The 12,536-nt window shown below is 47.0% G+C and overlaps 4 protein-coding genes across 4 annotated transcripts; all 4 read right to left on the bottom strand.

The window, feature by feature from the left end:
* Window positions 1-246: 246 nt before the first annotated feature.
* Window positions 247-558, bottom strand: GLAREA_06419 (uncharacterized protein; the record flags this gene model as incomplete). The annotated part of the gene is made up of 1 exon (XM_008081832.1): window positions 247-558. The coding sequence occupies one exon, from the start codon at window positions 556-558 to the stop codon at window positions 247-249; it is 312 nt and encodes a 103-aa protein (XP_008080023.1).
* Window positions 559-1,821: 1,263 nt separating this feature from the next.
* Window positions 1,822-3,438, bottom strand: GLAREA_06418 (uncharacterized protein; the record flags this gene model as incomplete). Its single annotated transcript, XM_008081831.1, has 1 exon — window positions 1,822-3,438. One exon carries the CDS (start codon window positions 3,436-3,438, stop codon window positions 1,822-1,824), a length of 1,617 nt encoding a protein of 538 aa, XP_008080022.1.
* A 3,006-nt stretch (window positions 3,439-6,444) lies between these two features.
* GLAREA_06417 (uncharacterized protein) lies at window positions 6,445-7,506 on the bottom strand (the record flags this gene model as incomplete). The annotated part of the gene is made up of 4 exons (XM_008081830.1): window positions 6,445-6,682; window positions 6,761-7,138; window positions 7,210-7,300; window positions 7,353-7,506. The coding sequence occupies 4 exons, from the start codon at window positions 7,504-7,506 to the stop codon at window positions 6,445-6,447; spliced, it is 861 nt and encodes a 286-aa protein (XP_008080021.1).
* Window positions 7,507-8,877: 1,371 nt separating this feature from the next.
* Window positions 8,878-10,828, bottom strand: GLAREA_06416 (uncharacterized protein; the record flags this gene model as incomplete). The annotated part of the gene is made up of 2 exons (XM_008081829.1): window positions 8,878-9,878; window positions 9,928-10,828. The coding sequence occupies 2 exons, from the start codon at window positions 10,826-10,828 to the stop codon at window positions 8,878-8,880; spliced, it is 1,902 nt and encodes a 633-aa protein (XP_008080020.1).
* Window positions 10,829-12,536: the final 1,708 nt, after the last annotated feature.

The raw sequence follows: 12,536 nt of genomic DNA, 5'->3' as shown, positions 1-12,536 counted from the left end.
GGATGGTGAATAAAGAATAAGAGATTCAGGAGAATCCGGCTCAGGCAGACGATCGAGGTGTCAGCTCAACTTAACGTGAGATGCAAGGAACACCAAGAGGTCAAGATGATGGATAACCGTACAATGTGACGAGTGAGCTGAGCGCACTCGATCCACCTTTACAATCTGGAACAGCCCCTGATCCTTTGCATCAAGAAAGGCGAGGTACAGAGGGGCGCTGTTATTCTTTGGTTGTTCTTCGAGCTCTCAGCCTGTCACAACGCGCCAAATCCACGACTCAACATCCAAGACCAGAAGGCTGAAAATAGAGGTGATAACCATCTCCACTTCAACGCCTCCCGAAGGTCTGCACCAACCACAAGTGTTATTTGCAAACAGAAGATTTCGTATTGCACCGGCAGCACCAATCACCAATTTGCTGATGCTGCATGATTGTACGATGGCGCAAAGGAGCTGGGGAAATGGACTGGTGTCAAGGGCAGCGTGCAACGGTAGGGTTGAAGCGCGACATTTTGCCCTTTGGCCAAGAGCTTGCTGAGCTCGGTCGGTTGGTGCCATGGATTGTGATTGAATCTCTGAAAACATAAAGCATACGAGTGTCCGCCGCTGTTGCCTCATGGACATCAATGCAAACTGCAGCAAATATCAGGAACGAGCAGAAATGAAAGGGCGCAACACGAGCGCTGACTGCGTCGCAGGAAAACAATCGACGCCGCAATACCACCAAAACTCTCAATCCAGTGCTAGAATACCGATCTTGGCAAAACTGCTGAGCAATGACCAACATATCACGGTTGGGGTCTTTTGAAACGAGAGATTCGTGGTCTGCGAAGAGAAACGAGTTCGGAATCGTATGAATTGAATTCGAGATGAGAGTCTGAGGCTCAACTAAGCCAAGGACTCGATAGATTGAGCTGCTACACAAAGTGGTACAGCGTGAAGCAATTGTTCCATGGTGTGGAACGAAAAGTATCGCGGGGAAAGTCAGGGTTCACACAACATGTGGAACGCTAGCTCGGGGCCGGGTTTGTTTAAGTCACGAGTTTTGGAACGAAAAAGTATCACGTGTTTGTCGCCTCACAATCATCGCGCGACTCCTCAACAACAACAATTATCAAATTTCGTCCGAGTAAATTGTACGTCTTCGAGTATCTTTGATAGCTTTGTGCTAAGATCAGCTGGCTTTCTAACCTACAGATCCCTGAGTTACAAGAATCTAGAAGACAAGTTGGGTTGATGTTGATGCAACAAATGGAAGGCCGATGATTGCAGCTGGTCATCAAAACAACAAGAAGCTACCTCCAGCAACCTTCACACCATGAAAATCAAACCATAAAATGTTGTTGACAAGGTATTTCAACTTCATTTGAAGTCTATTAGTCTATGTTTATTAATCTATGGGTGGATAGTGGTATCATCTCGTCCTTGTTTGTTCGAAATCCAGTGCGGCTTCGCTTCTATTTCCTTCCGTAACGCCAGGTATATATACATGAATGAAAGCACCGCTATCATCGTCTTCTGTTGATACATCGGCTTGCAGCCTCGACGAGACGGTTCCCAGAATGCTCCCGATACGATCGTCAGGATCCTCAGACCTCGCAAATATATATGCTCTCAAGGAACGAACATCACCGGAGAAGAAAACACAAATGAGATAAGACCACTGCTTCTATAGTATATCTTGGGGTTAAGGATAGTATGAAAATATGAAAAGAGTGTCGTGGGTAGTCTGTCGCCGGCGCCGCCGTTTTTGTTTCCTGGACAGCCCATCATGGAGCCTTATCATTTCAATCCAGCTGTGATGCCTCGAACCATGGTCAACTAGTGAGCATCCTCGTCTTTGCCCGGCCATGCGATCATGCGGTTCTTGATTGCCTTGATGTGGCAGAAGAAGACAATTAACCATGCGAAGAACAAGATTGACGCCATTCCAGTGCCGACCATTTGGATAGGAGTGCTGTCTAGTCGTGTGCCGATTTGGATGGTGGCAATGGTGAAACCGACGTTGGGGAAGACCTTAGCATACCAGTTCAAATGGAAGTCATTTCGATGAATGCCCTCGAACATGGCGAAAATAGCAATACCGAAGCACCAAGCAGCAAATACCCAAAGGCCAATTGCTGCAAGAAGAGCCAGGATTTGGAGTTGATCAGTGATCATTGCTTTGTTTTGAATTCCGGGTAGACTGATGAAGTCTGGAACGATTTTTGCCTCAATCATATCTTGTGCCATTCCGATCAATGCGAGCGCAGTGAAAGCCGGTGGACCAACTGCGATGAACATGGCAGGTCGAGACTGGTCTGCTGGTAGACCCGAAGTCATCAAACGTCCAAAGTAGATGGGATACATCATAAGCGCAAGCATCATTCCAAGGCCTTGGTATGACAGACCTGCTACAAGCATTGGGAAAGCATGTGCTGGTGGTTGAGTTTTGGCGATCGCTGATGCTAGTGTCCCGACAAGCATTGCCGGGAAAATTGGCAGAATCCATCCTGGCAGAACGTTCGTAATGACCAAGGCTTTAACCGTGAACAAGACATGGTAATAGACGACAGCGAAAACGGAAGTGACGATGAGATAGACCCAGAAAGCAATTCGAAGGGCATCAATAAGCCAAGGGCCGCTGTTGGGAATACCGTATGCAGTTGTGTTGGTAATCATAGTCGCAACGGTCAAGAGGAATGTGGCGGAGAAGAATCCTTCGTGAGGGTTACTGAATGCATGTTTCAATGTGCCCGGAAACATCATGAATCGTGCAGAGATGGCGATTGTGTTGAATAGAAAGAAGATGATATTGAAGATGAACATAGCGGTACCGAGACCAGTAAGTCCCTCGAAACGAAAGGGAATTACTGATAGAGTAAAGGCAACACCACCAGTCGCCATCGTCCAAGCATACCAAGCAAAGGTAAAATGCTTTAGTCGCTTCTTGTAGCCTTGAAGTTGGGGGACGTTGGCCTCATATTTCTCCTTGTCGACATCGTGGTGGTCGTGATTGCCGTGGTGTTGTCCGCCGTGGCCGTTCGCCTCGTAACTCTTTTCCAGATCGATCTTCTTGTCTGAGTCAAGGTCATATGTTGCATATTGGGCCCCTTTCTCGTTCGCCATTGTTCTTCCCGTCAGATCCCTTCCCAAACCATTTAGATTATATTGTGGCAATCCCACAGGTACAGGCCCTCGAGGCGATGCCGGAGGAAAAGCCATGTTGTTAGAAGTGAACTCGGAGTATTTCGAAAAGCGTGAGACGTTTTTTCTGTCCTCGAGACCCGGAGTTACAGTCCTGCTGTCGTCAAACGGATCTAACGAGCGTTGGTTGAAGTATTGAAGGGTGGCTTCGATGCTTCTTCGTATGCGGGACTCTCTTCTATCGTCGTAAAGCACCTCTTTTTTGTGTCGAACGTAGTCTTCGATGTCAATCGGCCCAGCCAGATTAGCCATTGAAAACGAAGTCGTTAAGGAAAGAAAGAAAGGGAAGAAAAGAAGAAAAGGAAACAATATTATGGGGAGAAGCTAAAAGAGTACTGGTCTCGACTTTAACATGAAGGGAATACCGCTTCACCTTCAATATGGACCATCCTCAGTACTTAGCTGCCCACACAAACGGTCAAACCACGCCCAAACACATCTCAACGAAGAGTTGACCGTGCCAGGGTGGTCTGGTGGAGCTCACATACGAATACATTACAGCCAAGTCATTATACAAACAATAGCTCGACGAGTTGAAGTCCCAGTGGGTCACCAAACCTAGATGCCGAGCGATAACAGTTTTTGATGGACAACACAGACGCAGAGAAGAGATTCCTATTGGCGAGGAGAACCGCCAAGATCACCAGTAACTGGAATTACTACGACAGGCTCGCTTCGTAACCAAAATAGTCGCGATGAATAGGGGGATCGTGGATCTGCTGCGTGCCCAGAGCTTGGCCCGACTCGAGCAAACGCTTTGATAAGCCGTTGACGAGGCTGGGCACAAGGCTGGGCAGAGCTTCATGAATGGGTGTTGGATCCAGATGGACGTTTTGAAAGATGATGTTCGCTAAGAAATGCATCGTGGTTGTGGATTATTCAGTCGCTCAAACCTCACGGGAGGAGCCTCAGTGCCTAGGGAGGCCCTCGTTCAGACCCTGCTGATTCGCGGCGCTAGGTCGGGGCATTCCAGAACAACGTGCCTAGCGAGTCTTGGGGGCCCTCAAGTACCGACAACCACCCCCTTACGGTTTCATTGGAGATAACGAGATCTCTTGCCTCTGAGTTGTGCTGCTGGATCTGAGATCAAGCAAGCCACCATCTTGAAAATATTTTCACATGTTGTTGACTGCTCTGATTTCGAATACCCTGGGTACAGGACAGTACTACTTGTGATAACCGAGTCGGTGCTCTCTCGCTTCATGGAGGATGCGCTTGCTGTATGACTACTGTCAGACTACATATCTACGATCCTGAGCCACGAATGCCATCCTCCAGACAGATGCAAAAATTTTGTTATCTGCTTGAAATTTGTAACTTGAGCCTCAGCGGACTTGACCCACCTGTCTGGAACCACTGCCGCCAAGCTCATGAACCATTCCAAAACGCCACTCTCGCACGGATTGCCGCTCACCTCGCACAGATCAACGACAGTCGGCCAGAAAGGCTATTTCATGGTGACCACCCGAGCCTCACGAATATTTGTCGGAGAGAAAGGCCAAGATTTTTGGTTGAAACGTGCAAGCGCGAGTGCGCGTCACCCGTCTCAAAACATCCACATTGCAACATCTTATCACGGTGCGAAAATTTCGAGGGCACCATAGAATCCACCTCTCCTCTTCCTCCAGATTTCAACACAGACGACGCACTAGGAATTGGTTCGAGGGGAAGCTAGTTTACTTCGTTTTGTTTCTTTCCACCATCGTACTTGATACTTTTTAGCAATCGCCGTCAAACGCCGTTGAGGGTTCTATGGCGAGTGGTAGCTCACGCATTGTGATATTGCAGATCGAATTCTCTTTATGGCCATATGGAAGCGAATCCTCGATCCGGCGTTATCAAGAACCTGGGAGTCGCTCCGAAATGCTCCTTCCGCATTACACCAAGGCCCAATTCCATGATTGATATGGGCATGGAAGTCAGCATATCGGGTCCTCTTCCGGAAATCATTGTACGAATCTAGAAGGTTGACTCAGGCGGACATGTACCCTGTCATACCTCAACAGTACACAGACGTCAAGTTGTTTATCACTTGGCAGGTTAGGTCAAACAAACCCCCAAAGGTCTCTAACAGCCCCAAGTGGGGTTTGCCTCTGCAATTTTTCCACGTTCGCAACGGGTTTTATCCTGTGGGTGTTCTAGAGCTCTTGGAAACTGTTGTTCTTGGTAGCATCTAGACGCCAACTTCCCCCAATATTTCTAGCACGACCACTTCTCCAGCCTTTTATCGTGGAGTTGGCCACCTTTGAAACTTTTCTTTTCTCAGATACTGCACATGCCTCAGTATAAGTTGTTTGGGGGTCTTTTGTTGGAACTGATCTTCTATTGTTGTTTCATTTCCCATTCAATTAACGCTTCTACAATATGGGGGACGTGTTTTCTCGGCCTATTTTCGAACTGCTGCTTATCATTTTTAATGGATATCAGGGACAACATACTTTGGTGTCGCCAGACATCATCTTCTACTTAGAGAGAAGATATGGAAGATCCAGTGATCATCTTCTCTTCCTGCACTATTAGTTCCGGGGCCGAATTCACGTTTGACCAATAAATGTTTCGTTAGGCACTATTATCGTCATAATTAACTGCTGTTTAATTTTCCTCTTTGTTGGTGTTACGGTGAGATATAACACTGTGCTTCTTAAAATGACGACATGTATAATGCCCAAAGCAATGCAATTTTCCTGCGATATCCTTCTTGCACTCCTACCTTTGAATTCACTGTCCTCGATACCATGCTTGTGGGTCATATTTCAAACTTTTACAACCGCCAAGTTACTTTGCTCTGACTATCAAGTCGTCTCCTCTGACGCTCTTGATGCACTCATAATCTTGGGATTTTATCAGACTGCCGTTTATATGAAGCTGTCCGCGCCTCTCTGGCCGCTGTGCTGGACAGCTGGAAGCCACGTAGTCGCAGGCCTGCTTTCATGGGGATTGGTCAGATATACCATTTGACAATCCTTCGCTTTTGCTTCACAGTCCTGACCTTTGTCGAAGTTCATTTGTCTTTATGTCACCAATTCTCACATGTTGTACGAAGCGCCCGACAGATCTTTCTATTGTGAAAGAAGAAATGGTTTCATATCAATGTGCTCAGCTCAGTCTGCTTTTCATAAAAGCTTAACTCACTTCAGACACATCTGGCACGTAGCAGGTCGATTCCAGTCACTGTGGTGGTCATGATGACAACTCAAACTTAATAAGCTTTTATGATACACGATAGAACCAAAGCATTCCGATATAGGACATACTTTCCTACTTCTGCAAGCTCACACAACCATTCTTGCTATCCTCCGCAAAGATACCTCCAAATATCACACCCTCATTAATCTTACTTGGTTGATATCCACTGTGAGGAAGATCCGAACCACCGCCAATAGGTTTCTTCAAGATCCCGAAATGATACTGGCCCTGACCACTCACACTATTTGTGACTGCCTTACCGGTCGATGCAAGCGGTGCCTGGTTCGTGGAGTAGTAAACTTGCGTAGTTCTGCTTCTCGTTAGCTTTATTCTCATCATCTCAACAACTCCTCTTCCTCCTCCCTGAACCAAAAACTTCTTCACTCACCCAGCAGAAAAATCCAACACAATCCCAAAATTATGCCACACTCCGGGCGTAAACCTCGTCTCAAAAACCGTCTTGACCGGATTCGCATTCACATTCCCAGTCACCGTCAACATATCCGCCTCCTTCTTCTTTCCCCCAATGATCGTGCCATATTTCAACGTCACCTGATTCGTGCTGTAATCGTTGCTTTCGAGGAAGAAGAGCTGGTACTCATGACTGCTGTTCAGTGGTCTCGCGGCGTCTTTTTGGACGGAGAAATGAATGGTTTTTTGGCCGGTCGTCGAGGCGTCTGTGCCGGTTACGGAGACGGGAAGGAGTTCGGCGCGGCGGAAGCCTTTTTGCACGTTATCGGCGGAGGGGGCGAAGATGGATTGGTCGCTGTTAATGTCATCTTAGCTTGTATGCCCTTTGTCCTCCTCGTCTAGAGCACTTCTGGGGCAGATGCTTACTTCACAGTCACTTCAACAGCCTTGGAAACATTCGCATCAAACAGCGACGCATTCACGCTTGGGAATTTGAGCACGGAACTCCATTTTTGATCTGGATATCTTATTAATGATCCACCTTTGATCTCGGGGGGTTTAGGTCGTACTTGAACCTAAAACGTAGGAAGGGTTATATGGACTCGCGTTCGTGTCGAACGCTTCTAGTGGTAAGCGGTTCGCTACGCGGCCGTCGAATTGGATGGGGCATTTTTGCGCGAGGGCGAGGGGGAGGAGGGGGAGGATGAGGGCTGGGAATAGCATCTTGAGGGGCAGGGAAGTATGTACAAGAAGGGAGAAAGAGTTGACAAAGTGAAATTTTTTGTGAAGAGATGGACATGTGTTTTCATTTATTACATTACTCCGTTTCCCCCCCTTTTCGGACTCGCACTTTAAAGTTTCCGTGCCTGAGTATATTTTTTCATTTGGGCCCTCGCTCTGTACATATTTGCCGGTTCGCGGCTGAACCCAAAGAACTGGGGAAGCCCCCGGTCACATGTGCTGCTCACCCTCTATCTCTCTCATCTGATTATGAAGGTTCTTTATTTGACACAATTTTAGAAAGTCAAAGTTGTGTTGAGTTTGTGGTAGGGGAGGGTAGGCGGGGAATTTAGGTTTGCCAAGCATGGATATACTTTTTGGAATAGGGGTCGTTATGCACTCGTTTATTTGGCTGATGAAGGAGGTGAGGTGTTGATATTCTATAAAGACAATTGTGGAAACCAGATTTATGTTAATTGATTAGTTGTCCAATCTATTAACACTGATTTGGTAAAGCGTCGAATTTAGAGATATAAATGTTTCAAAAACAGCAACAACGCAAGCCTACCACTCCTAGAGAACTTGCAACACAAAGGCACGAAAGTGCCTGGTGTCGATAAAGTACCTGGTGTTGATGAAGTGGATGAGAATGGCCTCTGATCAGACATATTTTGGACAATCCAAGCTCGAATAAACCCTGGAGGACCGCTGGAGCATCTAGGAGGCAATATTGAATGACGTGAGGTGTTTTACCGGACAAGATGTTTACAGAAAGTGATATCGAAATTTATACGCACGAATCTCATAGCCCGTAAACAGGGAAACGAAACCGTAGCGACGTCTTGGAAATGGAAATTTGTTGTAAGATGTACGATTAAATATGTTTAGCACGATCTCCTTGTGAGAAAGTCCAAGGATCGCGTGTGGCCATGTCAATCTAATAATCAAGTACATTCACCCTAACACCGGGGAAGCGAGAGTAGAGAATTGTAGTATTGTTTGAGACATGCCGTTGGAACGGCTGGTAGGTAAAGTTGAGAACACACAGGGATTTTTGATTAGTGATGAAGAGCCGAGGCGTCGCTTTTGTTCAAGACTGACAGTAGAACACCCATTGATGTTCGAATTGATTTATGTGGTTTCGAGAAATATGGAGAAATGTCGCGTTCCAATGGGAATTGAACACATAAAGTTGAATAGTAAATCTGTGTCTGGATAGACTTGTATCGTGATGCTTTCATTGATAAGAGACGCCTCATCGCTAAATTATAAAGAACTCCATGTTCCAAATGTCGTATATACCCATTACCCTTTTCCATATCTCTTCCCCTCCCATTCCATCCATTAACCCTACTCCATTCTCTCGCTTCGCATCTACCTATGTTTCCGATAAAACCTCCCCAGATCAAACGGCCGTGCCATAATCCCCAGAATCATCAACGGAAGCACACTCCGTCGCCAAACCCTCTGTCGATCCACGAATATATGACCTTCAATCTCGACCTGCGGTTTGCGCAAGTACAAAGGATTAGCGACGGCACTAGGGCTGAAGAGAGGGTCTGATTGCATCTTTGCGTCTTGCAGGCCTTGGGAGCGCGTGGAGATCTGAGATATGTGGTCTGCTTGTGCTGACAGTGGTTTAGCATCTCTGCTGTAGATGTTTTGGGCCATGCTAGGATGGCGGGAGGCATCGAGATTTATGGCTTCGAAGTCAGTGGTTTGGTCGCTGGGGGATGCGGTGTGGTATTGTCGCATGTGGGTATTGTTCATCATTTTATCCAGCCCCGTGGTGGACGACTGAACGCGGGCGAGTACGCCTGGTTCGAGATCCATAGTCGTGTCAATCGATAAAAGACGTTTGATTACATCTGTTGCTTCCTCGGTATTGCTAGCGATGTAATGTACCATCGGCTCACTTTGTTCAATGCCCATAATGATCCAGCCCGCAATCGTCCGCCCGAAGACCGCTGCGCAGAGGATTACAGTGATAGCCATACATGCCATCAATAAGCTCAAGAATTGAGATGAAGCAAACAGCGCGGTTCCAACAGCAAAGACCCCGATACTGCAGACCTTGCTGAGGGCTTTGAGGAAGGAATTCAAACCGGCAGCGCTATCTTGCGGCACTGATATCATCACGATAAAGGAGTTGCGCGGTTTAGCACGCGCATGAGAACCGAAGAGAGATAGTTGTCCGGTCTTGAGGGTATAGAGTTGGCGTAAGGCGACACCGACGCTGTTACCACCATGATGCCAATCCGTGATGTTGTCGCCGCCCGAGACGGAGACTTCGTATGGGATGTCGGAGATGAACAGTTTCCATTGGTGTTTGAACGGCATCTGAACGTAATTGTCTGCGATTGCTGTCGCAGTGACTAGGAAAATTTAGTCGTGTTAATGAGAGGTTGGGTAGGATGGACTTACCCATGAAAAACCAGAGATGCATCCACCAGATTGAATCACACCACCAAGATACAATGGCACCCTGCTCTACGATTGCCATAGCTACTTGCGCGGCGAAAAGAAAAGCGATCATACCCAAGAGACCGAACGAGATATACTGAAGTGGGATGCGTTGACTTTCGTGCTGCTGTAACCTTTTGCGAACGATCCTTTCAAGTCTTATCTTCTTCTGCTCCTTATTGTCTTTGACATCGTTTGCATCGTAATCCATATGTTCTTCCCCAGAACTGTCATCAATGTCTCCAATAGTGGTCGTCCTGCCTTGTCTCCGCTTCGAGAAATCCATTTCGTAGTCTTGAACACGAACAGGAAGAATCGCTCCACCAAAGGAAAGAAACATAGCAATGACTCCACCAAAAGGTACGAGAGTCAGTAGACGCCATATTTCGTTTGTCGGTGCTCCAAGTAACGCGCCGATTGTAGGGAGCAGAGCAAGAACACCGGCAGCGCCAGCGTATTCAGCTTTTCGTAGGTCGTTGAGCCCAGATTGAAGCATGTATTGCACGTTGTTGTAACAATCAAAGTCGTTATCGCCACGAATACAGCTTCCTCTCTTTACCCAGGTAACCATATTAAATACTTGCTGTGCGTTTCCGATAAACTGATCTGCTCGGCTGAAGCATGTTGTGCTATTTTCTCTATCTAGAAAGGTTCCTAGTCCTCCTTTGATGACCCAGGCGATGAGTAACAGCCAGCTTAGCTTTGGGAATGATGTTGCCAAAGTGTAAATTTTGCTTAGATAGAGTTGAAACAGTACGAACTGTCCTCTAGTGTGAAGTGATTTTGTTTTCGCGAAGTGCTTTCGAGAGCTCGCTTCCGGGTCAGGTCGTCGATGTACCGCGGGCTCTTGGATCAAATCCATCTTTCCAACGCTGGACCACTGTTTTTCAAAATACTGGCAGTACAACAAAGAATTTTTTTTTAACACATGAAGAAATGCGAACGTTTGACAAAATCTTACAGAGAAAAAAGATGAAAGATAGCTGAAGGGAGGCGACTGAAGAGGCTCTCACACAGCGGCGTAGCACAACTCTATCCCGCCCCCAAATTCATCCAGATGGTCCAAAGAGATCTTCGTAGTATCAAAGGATGGTGCCCATGTATTTTTGGATGGCTGTGATATACTCCGCTGCAGTGTGGTTGCTTTTTCACCCCTTGGCCTAGGGTCTTTCGTACAATCGAACAAATAGAACATGTGGAGGCGTTCTAGCCCCCTCGAGCGTGAAGTGTCCGAGCTTGTCCTTGAACAAAGGAGAGACTTGCAGATGTACGGGAGTACATCACTTGGGTCGTGATTCTGTTGGACTCGCCAATTTGGTGGTGTTGTCTCCTGGCAAAACTCCTAGCTGGAAACACCGCGATGTTCTTTGAGGAGCTTCCACAACACAGAATGCTTTCTAACCGCTCTTCTCGCGAATATTCCATGATCTCTGCCGATCCAGAAGCACCATCGAAGGGTTCTCAGCGACTTTGCGGCTCAAAAATGTCACGGGGTAGATTGTCATGGGAGAGTCGCACATTAAAGCCACCATGCAAGAGCCTCTCAGCTCGACGGTAACTTTCCTGTTTCGAGCCAAGTCGATGCCAATTCGCGGGCAACAGAAGATTGCGGGGGAATGATTCGCTCACAGAGGAGGAAAAACAAGGCTGAAATCACGATGCAATGCTTGCGGCCACCTCGCGCTCCTCTGAGAGGAGGGATTTCATGAACCGCGAGACAGATATGCTTAGAGATCCGCTTACTTGGTATGTGGATAATTTGGAAAGGGTGCAGCGGAGTCGGATAGCTCTCCAGTAGTGCTGGTTTTCGAAGATTCGCATTCACATCCATATGCGATTGTTGGCTCGCTACTCGCTTTTCAGATATACGCCCAGGATCTTCCTAGCCTAAATTATTGTCCATGCAGTTTGGTCGGCTGGGTAGATTGTCCATTTTGGGATTTTGTTGATCGATCACTGGGCTTCTTGACGTCAATGATGTTTGAGCTTGGAAGAGAGTGCGGCGGGAGCCAGGACGTTTGGATTTTGAGCCTCAACTCGCTAAATTTCAGGGTCTTGATCACTGGATTTCTGGGGTAACATCCGCTCTTGTGGGTCTGTCCGATATTCGACGTTTAGTTGATTAAAGTAACGCAATATAAAACGTCGCGTGGTACAGAGAAACAAAATCAGAAGTATTACTCTAATATTTGTGGCATTAATATCAATTTTGTTCTTTCTGTATTGTTGCTTGTAAGATAAGGAAAATGGGGAGGCGACTGCCACTTTTGGCGGGGGCTTGCCCTGTTCCGATATCCACGTTGCATAGACTTCAAAGAGCTTCGTTTCATCTTCAATGAACAACCACAACCTCGAGTAGGACTAGAAGGGCCCTGCGCAACGCCTCAGAGCGCAGGAAAGATTCAAGATAGGCTACTTCAGCCTGTTTTCCATCAGCTTCCATTGATACTCCCATCCAATCTGCTAGTTCACGATCCAGCTAACAAACTTCCCCCTATACAAACGCCCGCTCTACCTCTCACACCATCGCTAATGCGATATTCCTCTACAGAACTCCTTAAATCATCACT

The sequence above is a fragment of the Glarea lozoyensis genome, assembly GCF_000409485.1.
Source record: "Glarea lozoyensis ATCC 20868 chromosome Unknown GLAREA15, whole genome shotgun sequence".
Classification (NCBI taxonomy): Eukaryota; Fungi; Ascomycota; class Leotiomycetes; order Helotiales; family Helotiaceae; genus Glarea; species Glarea lozoyensis.
This window is presented reverse-complemented; position numbering and strand designations above follow the sequence as displayed.